This window comes from Hylobates moloch, unplaced genomic scaffold (genome assembly GCF_009828535.3).
Source record: "Hylobates moloch isolate HMO894 unplaced genomic scaffold, HMol_V3 SCAFFOLD_16, whole genome shotgun sequence".
Classification (NCBI taxonomy): domain Eukaryota; kingdom Metazoa; phylum Chordata; class Mammalia; order Primates; family Hylobatidae; genus Hylobates; species Hylobates moloch.
In genome coordinates this window covers 191,049-208,274 of record NW_026652291.1, presented here as the reverse complement: position 1 = coordinate 208,274, position 17,226 = coordinate 191,049, and the positions used below count along the sequence as shown (strand labels likewise).

Below are 17,226 nucleotides of genomic sequence, written 5' to 3'. Positions count from 1 at the left end.
GAGTAGCGGGGGCCTGCCATCTGCCAGTGTCACAGGATGGCGGAAGGCACCAAACCACTGCGGCCCAGGGGTGTGACCCAGCCCCACGCCCAGCCATCAGCCCTGCCAGCTCCCTTCACACCCGCCGTGTCCTGTGCCCCCCTCTCCACTCGGGCCCGTCCCACTCTGTCACTGCCCCTGCCTGTGACCCACCACAGCCTCAGAGGTGGAGACCAAGGCCACTGCTCTGCACCCATTGATCCTGACCCCTGCCTGCCAGGCCCAGAACAGCCCCATTGCATTAGGGAGCTTCTGGCCGCTGCCCAGGGACTGCAGCTAGGGTGAGGGCAGTGCAGCAGCTGGCACACTCCTTGTCCCACCCCACCCTCCGTGTGTCTCCAGGGCACCTGGCCAGTGCCAAATGCCATTCCTTTGCTGCCACCCTGGGAGGGGCCTGCCTCCATCCCCATCCACTCTTCCGGCAGGGCTGGGGACCTTGGGGCAGGTGGTCTCCCTCCAGAAGAGCCCTGTGTTCAGCCAGCCCCATCTTCCAGAGCAAGCCCCACAGGTAGCAGAGGTGGGGCAAAGTCAGGGAGGGTAATGGCTTAGCCACAGGCTCCCAAGCTGGGCAGAACAGGGCAGAGAGCTGGAGAGGGTTTGGCAGTGGGCCCATGAATCCAGCCTGGGCAAAGCCCTGCTGTGAGGGACTCCTAGGGACCCCTGGGCCTGCCAGGGAGGAAGGGCTGCCCAGAAAAGGTACTGACTGAATCCTCCTCGCCATCTTCTGCCTTGGCTGGCACAGGCCCCAAGTGCAGAGGGGGAGCTGGTCAGGCTGGTCAGTCAGGCGTGGGGGCGGGAGGCATGTTTCTGGCCTGCTGTCACCATGGAAATGGCAGTGGCTGCAGGGTGTGTGTGCAAGGGAGGAGGGTGCTGCCACAGGGAGCCCGGCCAGGGCCACCATGAAAGCCAGGAGCACCGAGGGCCACTGGTTGGCTCACAAACATGCCTGGTGCACCAGGCAGAGGAAACAGGCAGGTCTCCGTGTCCAGCCCACAGCCTCTGAGACACCGGGGGAAGGGTGTCCAGAGTCAGCTGCCCCCATGGGGCCTGATCACTAGACTTCTGGGATCTGCCTGTCTCCCAGGTCCGACGCTCAGCTGGGGCCAGAAGGCTCAGAGAAGGGCCCATGCGGACAGTACCAGGAAGCCTGTGGGTGCGGAGGTTCCCCACCTGGGGCCAGGCTCTCCGGGGCTCTAGGGCGCAGGCAGTGTGGTGAGGAGTGGTCAGGCACGCCCTGGTTGGGAGGAGGCCAGAGTGGGGGTGTGGGGGTGGGGTGACTGGCATGACCCCTCAATCTCCCGCCTGACCCCTCGAGGTCAGGCCCTGGGCCCCAAGGCCCGCAGCTGGTCCTGGGCGGTGCGGGAGAAGGGACTGGAGTGTCAGCCCCAGCCCGGGGCACAGAGGGCACGCCCACTCCTTCCCCTCCTTCCCTTCCTAACTCCTCACCGCGTCCCCGGCCGCCCCCTGGATGAAAGTGCTTGGGGTGGACGCCTTTAGCGCGGATCCCTCGGCGCTGGTGCCCGCCGCCCCTTCCCGGCCTCGGAGGCAGACGCAGACCTCCCCACACCCCCTACCAGCAGCTTCTCGCGCTGTTTTTGGAGGTGGCGGCGCCTTCCTTCCTGAGCCCTGCCCTCCACCCAAGGAGCCTTCAGCACCACAGACAGTGTTGGGGCGGGGCGCGGGCGGGGGCGGAGCGGGACACGGAGACCCGGACAGGGCTGGGGGCTGTGCCCGCCGGGAATCTGACTCCGCTCCCGCGGCGCGGCTGTTGCTATGGAAACCGAGCAACAAAGGGAAGCGGGGCAGGCGCCGCGCGCGGCGGGGTGGGGGTGGGGTTCTCCCCGAGCCTGCGACCCCTTCCCGCGGCGGAGCGCAGCCTGGGCGCCCAGGGCCGGGCGTGGTGGACCCCCAGGCCCAACTCACTAGGGCTCCCCGCGAGCCGAAGTCCAGGCTCGTCGCACCCTGCCCGCGGCTCCGGGGACGGCCCGGCCAGGCGGCCCCGACGTCGCCATGGAAACAACCGGGGCGCGGGCGGCGTCGCGGTCGCCCGGGCGGGCCCCTGTAGACGCCACCTCCGGCGCGAGGGGCCCGGGGGCGCCAGGCCTGGCCCGGCTGCCCCACACCCGCCACCCCCGGCAGGTGCGCCCCGCCCCCGCGGCGCCCCCAGGCGGCCCCCAGCCCAGGGGACGGGTTATCGAGGCCCCGCCCCGGCCGCGGAGCCAATGGGCGCGCGGACAGCCGGGCAGGCGGGGCTGGGCGCGGGCGGCGGCGGCCCGGAGGAGAACGGGCGGAGGGCGCGGGCCGACAGGGCGCACCGACCATGGCCTCCAAATGCCCCAAGTGCGACAAGACCGTGTACTTCGGTGAGTGCGTGCCCGCTCCCGGCCCGCTCGGTGCATCCCGCCGCCCTTCGCGGCCAGTGCCGCGCCGCAGAGCCGCGGCGTAACTCGGGGTGCGCCCGGCCCCGGCCCCGGACCGAGGATGCGTGTCCCGGAGCCTGGCTGGCCGCGCTGCCCAAGCGGCTAAAGCCAAAGGGTGGGGCTGCGCGAAAGCGGGGGCGGTCACGCCCGAACCCCGAAGCGGCTTGTGGGGGCGGGGCAGGGACTACCCGGGCGGGGCTTGTGGTACCCCGGGATGAGGCCGGTGTTTTGGGGGAGCGCTCGGGGATCCGCGGACGCATCCCGGGCGGGGCCCGGGCGGCGCCCGGGCGGGGCGGGGCGGGGCAGGGCGGTGGCTGTACGCCCTGGGTGCGTCCCGTGCGCCCCCGTGGGCCTGGGCCCTTTCTCCTGGACCCCCTACACCAGCTGCTCTGGGAACACGTGGCGGGGAACAGTGACCCCCAGCTCCCACTCCGGGCTCCGCTGAGCTGGGCTGGGCCAGGTTTGGACTCTGTCGGGATTCAGTCCAAGCGGGGGCGACCTTGGCCTCTGCCTCCTGCTTGTCCCAACGCATTCCCTTGGCGCCAGTTCCCCTAGGAGTTTCATACGGGGGTAGGGTGGGGGCGGGTGTGACACGCGAGTTCCCGCGAACCTGAGAGGGACCTTGTGCTCAAGCAGCCCAGGTGTCCAGGATCCCTGCCTCCTCAAGGTCAGAACAGCCCTGGACGGGATGCAGGTGGTGGCGGGAGGAGGCATGTCTCGCAAGGCGGCCCTCGGTCTAGCCCCTCCGGCAGGCGCGCTCCCCCGTCTGGGCTTACTCAGTCTCTGGGCCTGGGTGCGCCCTTCCTACCCCCTTCCTCCTGGCTGATTCCCTGCCCAGCTTTCTCCAGGGTGGTAAGGTCCCTGCCCACCTACCCACCAGCTGCTGCACGGGGTGGGGCAGACTTAGTGAAGCAGAGAGGAGGGCCGGGACCAATAGGGCCCCTGCCCTGGTCGCCCCATACCCAGAAAGCGGCCAGGCTGCTGGCAAGGCCGCCACTGGGCTTCCCCGGCTCACAGGCTGGAGGGGGTTGAGGGGAGGTTGTATTTTGCCGTTCCCAGAGGGGAGGGACCGGATTTGGCCTGGAGTGCTTCTGGCGTGGCTGGGAGCCGAGGGGCTTCCGGCTGCCTCGCCTGGAGCCCGCTCAGCCCTCAGTCTCTGTCCCAGCGAGGGCTGTCTCTGCAAGGCTTAGGGTGGGGGACGGTCCCCAGGGCCCTCCTGCAGTCCAACTGCCCATGACTTTGCCCCAGGCCGGGCCAGGCCAGCTCGGGGCTCTCCAGGGTCTTGGCCAACAGTCCTGTGGACAGCCCGGAAAGGCCTGCCTGCCCGGCCGGCCCAGGCTCTCCGCGGAAAACAAAGGCGCTTCAGACCCAGCTGGCTTCTGTCCTGCCTGGGAGGCACTGTGAGGGCGAGGGTCCAGAATCCTGCCCACCCTCACACCCCCCACAGCTCATACCTGAGTAGAACCCAGGCTGGGATGTCGGAGCACATTGAGGAGGCCGCCCCAGAGCCCATGCAGCCAGGGTGGGCAGCTGGTTTTCTTCTGAGCCATTAGACCCAATCGATTCTGTGTTCCCAGCGCGGACCCGTAATGTGTGGCCATTGACCCACCCAGCGGGTCTGAGGGCCAGTTCCCTACCCCCACTTGGCCCACGTCCCAGAGCTGGCCAGAGCGGAGTGCTGGCAGCCCTGGGCTGCAGCTGCCACGGCCGATAGCCATTGAGACTTCCTTGCTGCTGCTGGGACACGCCTGCCCACCGTGCAGCCAGCCCCTGCCTGCCCTGGTGTGTCCCAGCTTTCTTGAGTGGAGTGGTTCTGGTCAGAGGGCTCTAAGCTGGTGCAGCCTTGTGGTTGGGCTGGTGTCCTGGAGGCTGGCCCTGGCCATGCCCAGAGGGTTGTACCAGGGCCATGGAGAGCCACTATTCACAGCCCTCTACCTAGTAGGCCACCTGGGAGATCCCATCTCACTGCCAGGAGCAGCATCCTTGGGCCTCTCAGAGTGGGCTTCGCACTAGCCAGGTGCCCCTCCCCAATATCTGCCAGACAAAGGGTGCTGGGCCACTTGCTGAGAAAGGGAGCCGGGAGAGCCACTGGTCCTCGGCCGCCTGAGGGGCTTGGCCAGATTCTGCCAGGCAGGGTGGGCCCAGCCTGCATGCTCCCTCCCCCCAGGGCCTGCAGTTTGTCCCCTTCCCTTCAGAATTCCGGCTCTGCTGGGCCCTTCCTGCCCCTCCCCACCTCTTCCTGCCTGGCTCCCTAGGGAGGCCTCTGCTTCTGTCCACTGGGAAGCAGCCCGGTAGCCCCAGTGTGGGGGTGGGAGGCAGTGGTGGAGGGTCCCCGACCCTCAGCAGCTGGTCTCAGATCTTCCATGCCAGGGGCATTAGGGTGGGGGAAGAGCTCAGGGTTTAGGATGAGGAATCCACAGACCGATGAGGGTCCCACCTGGAGGACCCATGGGGACGGGGCCCGGCCTTCCCACGAGGGAGCTAGAGGCTCTGGGGCCGCACCTTTGACTCAGCAGCGGGGCACTGCCAGCCCCATCAGGGCCCAATTGGTGGGGATCAGGGGTATGTCAGTGTGAGGCAGGTGTGTGAGTGTAAGAGAAGTGTTCGAGGGAATGACAGGTGGGGGAGAGGCATATGTGTGGGGGGAGGCAGGTGTGTGGGGGGGAAGTTCGGGAGGCTGTAGGGGAAGGTGGGGGGAGGAAGGGTGTGGGAGAGGGTGTGGGGGAAGGGTGGGGGAAGGAGGTTGAAGGGAGGCATGTTGGGGGGAGGTGTGTGGAGGGAGGCAGGTGTCGGGGGAGGCGGGTGTGTGTGGAGGAAGCGAGTGTGTGGAGGAGGCAGGTGTGTGGGGGGACACGAATGTATGTGGAGGAGGGTGTGTGCGGGGAGGCGAGCGTGTGTGGGGGAAGCGGGTGTCAGAGGAAGCGGGTGTGGGGGGGAAGTCGGTATGTGGGGGGAAGCAGGTGTGTGGGGGGAAGCGGGTGTGTGTGGAGGAGGCGGGTGTGGGGGGAAGCAGGTGTTTAGGGGAGGCAGGTGTGTATGGAGGAGGCGAGTGTATGCAGGAGGCAGGTGTGTGGGGGAAGTGTGTGTGTGAGGAAGGTGCGTGGGAGGCAGGTGTGTAGGAGGAGGCAGGAGTGAGGCGGCTGTCCGGGAGGCAGGTGTTTGAGCGAGGGCAGGCTCAAGCACAGGCCCCTTCACTGCAGGGACTAACAGGACAGCCCCGGGCCCCTTCTCAACGGCGGCTCTAGCGGGGTTCCAGGGCTGGGGGCGCTGAGACCCAGAGGGAGAACGGGGCCTGGGGGCAACGGGCTAATACGCGTCTCAGAAGGAGGTGCGGGGCCTGCCAGGTGGAAGGAAGGCGCCTGGTGGAGACCTCCTGAAAGTCGGGACCTCCGGAGCGCGTCGGGGTGGTGGCTGCCAGGTGGGGACGGAGGGGGTGCGGGGCGCGCCCCGGCCCTGACCCCCCTCCCGCCCCTCCCGCTCAGCCGAGAAGGTGAGCTCCCTGGGTAAGGACTGGCACAAGTTCTGCCTCAAGTGCGAGCGCTGCAGCAAGACGCTGACGCCCGGGGGCCACGCCGAGGTGAGCCCCACTGTGCGGCGCGGGCGGGGGTGGGGGTCGCGACTCCCGCCACCCTCAGGCAGGGGCCTGACCCGCGCCTCTCTGCGCAGCACGACGGGAAGCCGTTCTGCCACAAGCCGTGCTACGCCACCCTGTTCGGACCCAAAGGTGAGCCCCGGCTGTCCTTGGCCTGCCCTGGGACCTGCTGGGAGGGGCCTGGCGCTGGCGCTGGGGAGGGCTGGGGGTCCCGGCCGCCGTGGATCCCGGCCCAGACTCCCCGCCACCCTGGAAAGCCTAGTGCCCCCAGCCCCCAGCGGGCCATTTTCTGAGACGCCGGGTGGCCGCGGCCCCCATCCCACGTACCCCCACCCGCAGGCGTGAACATCGGGGGCGCGGGCTCCTACATCTACGAGAAGCCCCTGGCGGAGGGGCCGCAGGTCACCGGCCCCATCGAGGTCCCCGCGCCCCGAGCAGAGGAGCGGAAGGCGAGCGGCCCCCCGAAGGGGCCCAGCAGAGGTGGGCTGGGCGCGGCCTGGGACTGGGGGTTGTGGGCGCCCCCGGCCCCGCCCCGCCCTGACTCGTGCGCCCCACAGCCTCCAGTGTCACTACTTTCACCGGGGAGCCCAACACGTGCCCGCGCTGCAGCAAGAAGGTGTACTTCGGTGAGTGCGCGCCCGGACCCCCGCCGCCCCCCCGCCCCCGCCCCCGCCCCGGGGCTCGGCCTCACTCCTCCCCCTTTCCAGCTGAGAAGGTGACGTCTCTGGGCAAGGATTGGCACCGGCCCTGCCTGCGCTGCGAGCGCTGCGGGAAGACGCTGACCCCCGGCGGGCACGCGGAGGTGAGGGGAGCGCGACCGGGCTTGGGGGCCGGGCGGCGGGGGGGATGAGGGTGAGAGGCGCGCCTGGAGGGGATGGGGGGTGGTGCTTCTGGGAGCTGCGCTGCCCTCTCCCCCACGGCCAGCAGGCCTGCACGTTCTGGAAGCTTCCAGGTGATGGGTCGGGGGAGTCTGTGGACTCCTCCCTCAGCACCCACATTCTGCCCCAGCACGATGGCCAGCCCTACTGCCACAAGCCCTGCTATGGAATCCTCTTCGGACCCAAGGGTGAGTGTAGCCAGGGTGGTCCACGATGTCTTCCCTGCCCTTCCCCTCTCTCCGCTGTTCCCCCGACCCACCCCAGCGGCCTCTCTCCACAGGAGTGAACACCGGCGCGGTGGGCAGCTACATCTATGACCGGGACCCCGAAGGCAAGGTCCAGCCCTAGGCCACAGCGGCTCTCATGATGGGGCTCACCTGCGCCCCAGACCCTGCAGGGGCTCCCCTGCTTGGCTCTGCTGGGAGAGTGCTCAGCTGCGCAGTCCTGCCTGCAAGCCCAGGGCGAGTATTGGAGGAGGGGCAGCCATGGGCAGAGCGCCATGCCCATCCCTGAGTCTCTGGTGTGTCTACCCCCTCTGGCGTCCTCTGGGCGTCCCATGATCCCTTCTGTGTCTGCGCGTCCGAATCCCCGTGTGACCCTGTCCCAGCATTTTCCCGCCGGCCCTGCGTGTCCCTGTGGCGCTGCCCACCCACCTGCCAGTGTTATTTATGCTCCCTTCGTGAGTGATGGCCACGCCCTCACCATGTCCCTGGCAGAGGGCTTCCCTCCGGGATCCCCTGCCTGGTGCCCACACTGCCTCGCAAGCGCTCGCCGCCCTCACGTGGCTCACCTGCTGCTGAGCCTTGTGCTGTCAATAAACGGTTTGAGGATTGCAGGATTGTCTCTGCTTGTGGGATGGATGCAAATCACAGACCAGGGTCCCTTTCTCCGGTCCATGCATGCTCCCAGCCAACGCCCCTGGGCCTGGCTGCTAGTGGGGGTGGGCTCTCCTCCTGAGGGTGATGGTGGGAGGTGGGGCCCTGGGATGTTTCTGAGGAGGAAGGAGGGATGGGGGCAGGGGGCGTGGTCCCTGGTTAGGGTGGTGGTGCCCACCCAGATGGGGAGGCAGTAAGAACGCCAGGCTGTGGGGAGGTAAGGAAGGTGGGAGGCATTCCGGGGCCAGGGGTCCTGGCCAGGATCAGGTGAGGGTGGGGTCCATGGAGGACAGAGCCTTGGAGGAAAGTTGAACCTGGAACCCTGAAAATACCAACAGCAGGCCTGAGAACCCGGAGCTGCCTGGGTCTGTGGACCCTGGGAAGCGCAGGAGGGGTCAGCCCTGAGAGCAAGAAGAGTGTGGCCGAGGAGGGAAGGGGGCCGGGGACCAGAGGAGGGGTCCTGGGCAGAGAATGGGGAAGCTGGTGAAGGGTGGGTGGGTGGGGCAGAGGTCTCTGGCAGACCAGGACTGGACTGAGAAGCGCAGGAGGGTTTGGGGGCTATGGTCAGAGCAAGGACTGGAGGGGATCAGTGTGGCTGTTTCCAGCTTTTGTCCATAGGGTGATGGACAGGCTTTTGTGGACAGGCCTGCCTTGGCCTGGGGTGTGGCCCAGGGACAGAATCCCTGCCCAAGTGTTCTGGTGAAGGTTTTAGTGATGACCGACTCTCCCCTGGCGTCTTCATGGTCCAGGCTCTGCCCTTTCAGCCAGGAGCCCTGGCGGCTCCAAGGAGCTCTCCCCTCCCCCGCGCCCCGCCTTTCCTATGCGCCACTCCTCGGGTGCCCACTAGAGGGCGCACTGTTCCATTCTGGCAGCACAGAGCAGAAACGTGGAGACCTTCCCCAGTGGCTGAGCCCTGTCCTGGCGCCATCTGGACTCCCCACCTTGGTTTATGTTCCTCTGCCCCTGGCACCACACCCAAGTTGCCTTGGCCCTCCCTGCAGTGAGGGGCACTCAGACCTGGCCACCTCCAGGCCCCTGTCCCCAGTGCTACAGGGTGGCCGGGGCTTTATGCCTCTTCCCTGTTCCTAGCTGTTGGCACAGCCCCCTGCCTGGCCACCCTCCAGCCCATGGGCTCTGACGGAGCTGAGCCTGGATGCTGAGCCCATTGTCCCGAGAGCAGCCATCCATGTCCTGGCGGGGCCTGGGCTGGCTCTGGGGTCCAGCCGTACCACAGCTGCCCTCCAGCCAGGTACCCAGTGCGGCCACAGCCTCTCCTCCCACCTGGAATGTGGCCAAAACCCCCCGGGCCTGACGTTGCAGAAGGGACGGCCACTCCCCAACCCCAGGCGGAGGGGAGGATCAGGCAGGTTCCAGACCCCTGCTCACAGGAGAGGCTGGGATGGTTCCCCTTCTCATCCCCTCCTTCCAGGCCAAGGCGTCCTTGTGTGTGTTGAGGGGTTGTTTCAGGAGAACCGAGAATTCCCGGAGTGCCCGTCTCCACCCTTGCTGCGGGCTCCCAGGGTTGCACGGGAAATTCCTGCTTTCAGCTTGGCGGGGCGGGGGTGTGGGGGGTACTGGAGGGCTCAGCTGGACCCCCCTCCCTTGGGAGCCTGCAGTGGAAACTGTGTCTTGAGGAGAGTGGTGGGTGGGTTGCCCTTCCCTAAAACCTGGGCGGCGGTGGGGGGTTTGTGTGCTGGAAGACCCGCCCGGGTCGGCTGCGGGGATGATGTGGGTAAGGGGTCTCCTCCAGAGATCAGCCCCTGACCCCGCCAGGGACAGCAGCACCCCTGACCCCGGGTCTGGCTGGGGCAGGACCGTTTCCTGCGGGGCCGGTTTGAGGATGACGCCTGCCTGCCATGTTTGTTTCCAAGTCATTGTCATGGAAACCGGGGCGGTTGTTGCTACTGTTTGTCTGGACTGCGTCGCTGGGCGGTGTTGCTGGGGTTGGCTGGGTGCCCACGGCACTAACAGGGCTCGCTTGGTGTCTCCAGCTCCAGGAAGCTATGCCCTCCCAGCCGCCTGCCAGCCAGGTGTTCCCTCGGGTGCCCACAGACCCAGATACCCCCTAAAAGGGAGGGGAGTCTGGAATGGGCTCTTTTGCCCTTGGGCGTGCCTCCTTCTCTGTCCCTGCCTTGGGGTCTGCTCTGGCCTCAACCTTCACTCTCTCCTACTTGGACCCACGCCCGGCCAGTGAGGCAGCTCTGAAATGCTATCTGCTCCATCCCTCCCCTTCAGAACCCCTGGGAACCAAGTCCAGGGATCCACAAGGCCCTGGTGCCCCTGTGGGGCTAAGCTCACACCCCGGCACTCTGTTGAGCCGAGCTGTGCTGCTCCCCATCTGTACCTCCACTGTCCAATCTTCCTGTGCCTCCTGGCCAGGCCCCTCCAAGGTATCCCCCACTCCAACCTGGGCTGGTGGGGCCCTCACTGATGCCCCCAGCCAGGCATCTTTGTGGGGCCAGCTCAGCCAGCAGCTACCCCTGTCTCCACTTCTTCTGGCCCCTGCCCCGGACCCCCAGCACCCCTCCTCCAGGCCCTGCCCAGCCAGTGACCGCAGCATCAGCCCTGGGTACCCCCGCTCCCAGGGTCTTCCCTAATTCCTGGACACTTTCGGACTCCACACAGCTGGGACTAGCGCCCCTGACCCTGACCCTCCACAGGACTTGGTGGGGCACACCTCCCTCCCATCCCTGGGTCCAGCTTACTGGGGGCCAGCGGTAGCTGGAGAGGTGGATGTGAGGAAATCACCCAGTGCCATGGGCCCCTAGCTCTGGACCATGGAGAGCTGGGCACAGGCAAGGGCAGGCTGGGGACCAGGACGGCCAGGTGGGGGCAGCACTTTTCCCAGCGCCTGATGGGCTTCCGGTGGGGGTGTGGGGTCCAGCTGCCAGGTGGGGAGGCTGGAATTCCAGCCTCTGGAATTCCTGGGCTATGGCTGTAGGGTGCTGGGTACTAGGCCCACCCTCAAGGGAGGGGAGGGAGGGCAGGGGCGCCCCATCTGGGCAGTCTGTGGAGCCCAGGCAGGGGTGCAGCCCCACTGAGGGCAGGGCTGGCTGAGGGAGCCCCCTCCTTCCCTCTTTCCACACCTCGCCACGTCTGCTCTGGGAGAGGAGGAACTGAGCAGCCTTCCCACCTGCTCGGGGCTGGAGGTGAGGCCCGGAGGACAGGAGGGGCCTGTCTGGTAAGCCTGTCCCATCCCAGCCCCATGCCGGGTCTGCCCAGGGCAGGAATGGCCACTGGGCCCAGCACGGCCAACCGGGGCCAGACCACAGGCCAGACAGGGGGTCCCAGGAGACAAGCAGCTGAAAATAGACCCTGGGAACTTGGGAGTGTCTGAGACTCAGCTGGGCTGAGGGGGAGGGGTGGGGAGGTGGGCCCTGGGGAGGCCTGAGCTGGGCGTGGCCGGCTCCCTGCTGTCCTGGCACGCATGTTGGCAGTGCAGGGCACCTGGTTGCAGAGCATCCAGGACAGGCCTGGCTGGCCTGCAGCCCCGGGAGGGCACCTCACACCTGCCCACACTCTTAGCCTGGACATGGGGCAAGGGGAGGTGGTGGGGAGGGCTCCAAGGACAAGGAGAGGTATCTCAAGGCGAGTCCCCAAGCCGAGTCTGCAGAGGAAGGGGCTGTGGGCCCAGAGGAGCAAAATGTTCCTAGAGGGGTGGACGGTGGGATTCCTCAGGGACAGTGGGGCCCAGCCCTGCCTCTTGGGTCACCCTGGTTCCTGGAGCCCAGGCCTGGCTGCAGGCTGCTGCACCCCAGCCCCGGTGGGCTTCAGCCAGAGGGCCAGCAGGAGCAGGCCAGGGCGCAGGGACGTGTGCAGAGGGCGGGCTGAGCAGACAGAGGAGGCCTCCGAGATGCACCTCGAACAGTGCAGCAGCCCCCGCCGCCCCCAGTCTAGGGCCCTCTTCTGTCCAGGTGCAGGATGGAATGTTCTGGGCATAGAGGCAGCCTGGGGCGAGCAGCTGGGGAGCTCCGTGTCCCTGTCCTGACCACTCTGTCCTCTGTTTGTTCCTGCAACAAATGCCACCAGCATCCTGCAGAGTGGGCTGAGAGGTGCAGGGGCTGGGGTTTCCAGCCAGCCCAGTGGGCCTGAGTCAGGCTGGCCCCATGGACGAGGTCAGTGCCCTGCCCTAGGTGCATCCCTGGCCAGGTGAAAGCCAGGCGAGCTGACAAAGCTGGAGGCCTAGTGCCTGGGCTGGGGCCTGTTGGGGACAGTGTGTCCCAGAAGCTGGCAGGACCCGACCCTCACCTGCTCAGATGGGGGTGGGTGTTGGGGGTGGGATGGCCTGAACACGGAGTGTGGGTGGAGAAAGGAGCTGGAAGCTGGGGTCCTGCAGCTGATGAGGGGTCCCCACCCCCGGAGCACAGGGTGGATGGGGAGCGCAGGAGAAAGGGGGTTTGAGGGGCACATCAGTCTGTGGCTGAAGTTTAGGGAGGATTCCAGGGATTGTGTGTATGTGCGTGTGTCTCTGTGTTATGTCTGTGTCAGTGTGTGCGTGTGTATCTGTGCATGTGTCTGTGTGTATCTGTGTTTGTGAGTGTGGGTGTCTGAGTCGAGTGGAAAAACTGCTGTGAGCCAACACAGAAGGCGTGGCCCCACGGTGAGGGCATCCTGCCCCCCACCCCACCCGTGACCATGGTGACAGGAAGCAACAGCAGGGAAGGCCAGGAATGGACTCATCACCCTGGTTTTCAAGGAGGGACTCCATGGGCAGGGCGGGTTGGAGTCCAGAGTGTGGCCAAAGGGACCATCCCTGGGGGCGGGTAGAGGGGAGGACAAGGACTGGGTCATTGTCCCTATCTGCCCTGGCTAATGTCCGTACCTGAGCTGCAAGGCACCGGGCCAGGAGCTGGGATGGGCTGGGGAGGGGGCTTTACAGAAATATGGGCGGACAGCCGGGCGCGGTGGCTCACGCTTGTAATCCCAGCACTTTGGGAGGCTGAGGCGGGCGGATCACGAGGTCAGGAGATCGAGACCACGGTGAAACCCCGTCTCTACTAAAAACACAAAAAATTAGCCGGGCGTGGTGGCGGGCGCCTGTAGTCCCAGCTACTCAGAGAGGCTGAGGCAGGAGAATGGCGTGAACCCAGGAGGCGGAGCTTGCAGTGAGCCGAGATTGCGCCACTGCACTCCAGCCTGGGCAACAGAGCGAGACTCCATCTCAAAAAAAAAAAAAAAAGAAATATGGGTGGACAACTGCGAGAGGGACCACAAACATGCTTGCGGGACCCCAGAGACCCCTGATGGACACACCCACACAGGTATGTCCATGGGCAGCAGGCACACACGTGTGCCTCAGGCACCTTGCCCTGCACCTCTGCACCCGGAGCACCTCATCCTGGTGGGGGTGTGGACAGCGGTGCTGGGCACCCTGGGGCTTGGGGGCAGCACACGCCCTAGGGGAAGTGCAGTGACAGAGCCCCCAGCCTCCCCAATACTGTCCGGGCTCCCCTGGCCTCAGAGTGGGTTTCAAGGCTCATGGGCTGGAGACTGGGGACTCCAAGGTTGCAGGACAGGAGTGCACCCCTGCTCTGGAAACCTTATCTCTGAGGTCTCAGAACGGGGGATGGGGAGGGCTCCAATGGCCGCTGTGGAATGTCCTATCAGACCCCAGGACTTAGCCCCAGTCGGGGACAGAACTGTGGCCTTAGAGGGACGCCAGGAGGAGGGCAAGCAGGATGTGGCCTTGGGCTGGGTGTGCTGCTGTGGGGCTCTCTGGAGTGTGGCTTCTGTGCCAGACGCCTGTGCCTTGGCCGTCCTACAGCCCTGCTGCCCCTGCCCTCTCCCCAAGCTGGGGCCTGGTGGCAGACAGGGCAGGGCAGGCGGCTTCTCTTCCTCTCAGTGCAGGCCTCGAGGTGCTGACAGGGGGGCGGTAGGCTTCAGGGAAGGTGAGGCTGGGATCACAGGTGCAGTTAGGGCTCGGTGCCCGCCAGGGGTAGGCCAGCGGCTCCCGGGGACCGGGACGATGGTCCCCAGCGCCCCCAGCGGGGACGGGGCCGGCACAGGCCCAGTGGAGATCGAGGGGAGATAAGGACGCTGGTTAACATGGCTGACAGGAGGGATGGTGGTTGGGGACGAAGGTAGCACGGCCCTTGTGCTGTGGGAGCTCGGGCACGGAGCTCCACACAGCACGGAGGTGAAGGGCCTGCAGAGAGAGGGCTCCCCTGCTCAGCGAGAGGAGAGGGGGCTGACAGTGACCCGGGCTCCCTTCCTGAGGCTGGCCGGTCAGCTGGAGGGCTGACCCCAAAGCCCGAGGCCAGAGCAGCCCCCTCGGCCCTTCTGAATCTGGGGGCGGGGGAGGCGGGATAGCCTCCGCCTGGCACCGGGACCATCCTCCGCCTCAACTTTGCAGCGGACTTGGACCGCTTTGGCCGCTCTGGGCGCTTCCCGCAGAGATAAGGACTCCTTCCTGCGCCCGGCCCCGGCATCTCTGATCCGGCCTGGGGGTGGCTGAACTCTCCTTTGCCGGCCGAAACCCCAGCCCCCGCAGCCGATCGTTCCTCAAGCTGCAGCTCCCCTCGCTGGGAGTCCCCGCTTTTGAATTCCCCGGGGATGTTCCCGCTGCGGTCCGATGGACCTCCCAGAGCAGCGGAGGTCAGGGGAACTAGCAGAGGCGGGGACGTCCCTTGGGAGTGAGGGGACTGATAGGGGCGGCCTCCTAACCTTGCGTGGGATGGAAGGTCAGAGTGGGTTCCTTGGTGGGGGGCAACAGCGGGGGCTCTCCGGCAATTGTCCCCGACCCTCCGTCCTGGGGAGGGCAGGATCAGCGCGCGGGCTGCTTTGCATCTCTTTGCATTTTAGTGGTGTTTGGTCCAGTCCCGGCCCGGGCAGATCTGGGGTTAGGGCGGGTGCCGGTGGGGTAGGGCTGGGGGTGGGAGCGGCGCTTCCTGCTGCGGGCGAGCCTTTTGCCTGGGAGCCTGGACCCAGGAGACATCACAGCGCTGGGCCAGGGGCGCGGCTTGAACTCGCCTGAAGAGCTGTGCTCCCTCAGTAAGTCCCCATGGCCCCCTGCCCCCCGCGCTCCGTCCTCAGGCAGGCCCGGGTCCTGCCTGAAGGCGGGGGTGGACCAGATGATCTTTCTCGGGCCCTGGGCCTAGATTTGAGGTCCCCAGGGTCCAAGTCCTGGGTTCAGGGGGCGGGGCGCGAGGGGCGGGGTCTCCAAGGGGCGGGGTCCCGGGGTCCCTGAAAGGCGCGGACCGGGCCGGATCCACCCAGTCTCGCGCCTGCAGCCCGTGCCGCCCCAGCCGCTGCCGCCTGCACCGGACCCGGAGCCGCCATGCCCAAGTGTCCCAAGTGCAACAAGGAGGTGTACTTCGGTGAGCCCACCCACACTGGCCCCGCGAGGAGGCGCCGCCGACGGGGCGACGGGGCTGGGGGCCGCTCAGGAGGACCGGGGGCGCTGGGTCCCCGGGGCGGCGCCCCAGCCTGGCCCGCCGCCTGCCCCGGGATGAGGGTGGAGGCCCCTGCGTCCGAAGGCCCTGGCGATCTCTGCCTGTTAGCAGTCTTGCTGTGCTCGGCGGGCTATCTCTGGCTCTGAGCCTCCCCGTCTCTGGGTCCTACGGTCTCTGCCGTCTCCTCTCGGGCGCGCCCTGGGTGGGGGACCCGCACGGCTGGAAGGAACGCGGGGCTGGGGCCGCGCCCCCCAGCTCTAAGTAGAAACAGACGCGGAAACCGACGCCCGGGGCGCGATCCCGGGCGTCCGCCTTCCTGCCCCGCGCGCGCGCGCCCCGAGGGGAGGGAGGAAGTGGGAAGTCACCCCTGTCCCCGCCGAGAAGGGCTCTCGCAGGCTCCACCCTTGCCATTGCAGAGGCCTGGGGCTGAAAGCAGGCAGCCAGGCCCAGGCCCTGCTGACCTAAGCCGCGACCCCTGACCCTCGGCCTCGCCCTCCAGCCCCACCCAGCCCTCGGGAGCAAGATTCCCGGCCGCACCCGAAAGTGCCCCGGGGACCAGCGACCCCGCGCTTTGTTTGATTGTATTGGCTCTGGGGATTGGAGACGTCCCCCTCATGGGGGGTGCTGAGACCTTAGGGTGGCTGCCAGGCTAGGCGGATGCGGCCCAAGTGCACAGGGCCTTGGGCAAAGCTGGCTGCAAGAGGCTGGTACGCCAGTGGTGGGTGGGTGCCACGTCCTGCAGCGTCTCACTGGGGCCTGTCTGTGCCTCTGCAGCCGAGAGGGTGACCTCTCTGGGCAAGGACTGGCATCGGCCCTGCCTGAAGTGCGAGAAATGTGGGAAGACGCTGACCTCTGGGGGCCACGCTGAGGTAGGTGGGGCCCACCCTGGTGGCAGGGGCCAGGGGTGATGGCACCCCCCTCACAGCCCTTCTCTTTGCAGCACGAAGGCAAACCCTACTGCAACCACCCCTGCTACGCAGCCATGTTTGGGCCTAAAGGTATGCTCCCCCCCGTCCCCGCCCCACCCCACAGCCTCCTCCGCCCCAGCCTGTTGACTTTTTCCACCCTCTCTGCAGGCTTTGGGCGGGGCGGAGCCGAGAGCCACACTTTCAAGTAAACCGGGGAGGTAGGACCCCACCCCCTGTCCTGCCCCCTGGTTCCACCTTCGGGATGGGGATGCCCCCTTCTAGGGAGGCCTGACCACTCGTGGGGCCCAAAGGGAGGCCGTGGACGCTGCACTCACGTCTGTGCCTGTCTCTCTCTGCACAGGTGGTGGAGACCCCATCCTTGGCTGCTTGCAGGGCCACTGTCCAGGCAAATGCCAGGCCTTGCCCCCAGATGCCCAGGGCTCCCTTGTAGCCCCTAATGCTCTCAATAAACCTGAACACTTGGAAAACCTGTGTGTGTGTACATGCGCATGTGCTGGGGAGTGCCAAGGGAGCTGCAGTGGGGCTCTGGCTGCAGGCTCTGCCACCCGCGCCTGCTCTTCTGCTGCCCATTGCCCTCCCCAGGGGGCCGTTCCAGGGTCTCATAGGCCAGGGCTCCCTGTGCAGGGTGAGTCCAGGCCACCCTAGACAGCCTGCACCCAGCCCTGGCACTCTGAGTCCGCCTCTACAACTCCCAGATCCTCAGAAGTGCCTCTGAGCCCTCCTGGCCTTCTGGGAGTGGGGAAGGGGGGCTTTGCAGGTCCCTAGCCAAAGGCTCAGCAGGCTGAGAGGCCTGGGGGCACGCGAGGCTGGCCTCGGATCAGAGGGTGAATCAGCTCATGCTGGCTCCCTTTCTGAGAGGCTTTGGGGGAGTTGTGGGAACTCCTGGCCTTCCTCCTTTCCACCCCCCAACCCTGTCCTCATTCCCCACCCCTCCAGGCCAGGCTTAGCTTCTGCAGGGGCCTGATGAGGCTGCTCTGCCCCTGACCCAAGCACCACTGCCCCACGTGCATCCTCATCTGCCATCTATCCTGTGCCCAGGGACTTACCCAGTGGCCCGGCGTCCAGTGGGGACCTTGAGTACTGGCCGTGCACAGGGGCTGGG

At 66.9% G+C, this 17,226-nt stretch overlaps 2 protein-coding genes across 2 annotated transcripts; both read left to right on the top strand.

The window, feature by feature from the left end:
* The first annotated feature begins 2,090 nt into the window (after window positions 1-2,090).
* LOC116484732 (cysteine-rich protein 2) lies at window positions 2,091-7,772 on the top strand. The gene is made up of 8 exons (XM_032179602.2): window positions 2,091-2,402; window positions 5,942-6,036; window positions 6,126-6,183; window positions 6,391-6,531; window positions 6,609-6,677; window positions 6,759-6,853; window positions 7,060-7,117; window positions 7,210-7,772. Exons 1-8 carry the CDS (start codon window positions 2,360-2,362, stop codon window positions 7,275-7,277), a joined length of 627 nt encoding a protein of 208 aa, XP_032035493.1. The 5' UTR covers window positions 2,091-2,359; the 3' UTR covers window positions 7,278-7,772.
* A 6,937-nt stretch (window positions 7,773-14,709) lies between these two features.
* CRIP1 (cysteine rich protein 1) lies at window positions 14,710-16,587 on the top strand. The gene is made up of 6 exons (XM_032179603.2): window positions 14,710-14,794; window positions 15,034-15,120; window positions 15,970-16,064; window positions 16,136-16,193; window positions 16,272-16,321; window positions 16,465-16,587. Exons 2-5 carry the CDS (start codon window positions 15,081-15,083, stop codon window positions 16,310-16,312), a joined length of 234 nt encoding a protein of 77 aa, XP_032035494.1. The 5' UTR covers window positions 14,710-14,794; window positions 15,034-15,080; the 3' UTR covers window positions 16,313-16,321; window positions 16,465-16,587.
* Window positions 16,588-17,226: the final 639 nt, after the last annotated feature.

Coding starts and splice junctions, on each gene's coding strand:
- CRIP1 (XM_032179603.2), top strand. CDS start 15,081: ATGCCCAAGTGTCCCAAGTGCAACAAGGAGGTGTACTTCG. Junction 15,121..15,969: donor CAACAAGGAGGTGTACTTCG/GTGAGCCCACCC, acceptor GTGCCTCTGCAG/CCGAGAGGGTGACCTCTCTG. Junction 16,194..16,271: donor AGCCATGTTTGGGCCTAAAG/GTATGCTCCCCC, acceptor CCCTCTCTGCAG/GCTTTGGGCGGGGCGGAGCC.
- LOC116484732 (XM_032179602.2), top strand. CDS start 2,360: ATGGCCTCCAAATGCCCCAAGTGCGACAAGACCGTGTACTTCG. Junction 6,184..6,390: donor CACCCTGTTCGGACCCAAAG/GTGAGCCCCGGC, acceptor CCCCACCCGCAG/GCGTGAACATCGGGGGCGCG. Junction 6,854..7,059: donor CCCCCGGCGGGCACGCGGAG/GTGAGGGGAGCG, acceptor ATTCTGCCCCAG/CACGATGGCCAGCCCTACTG.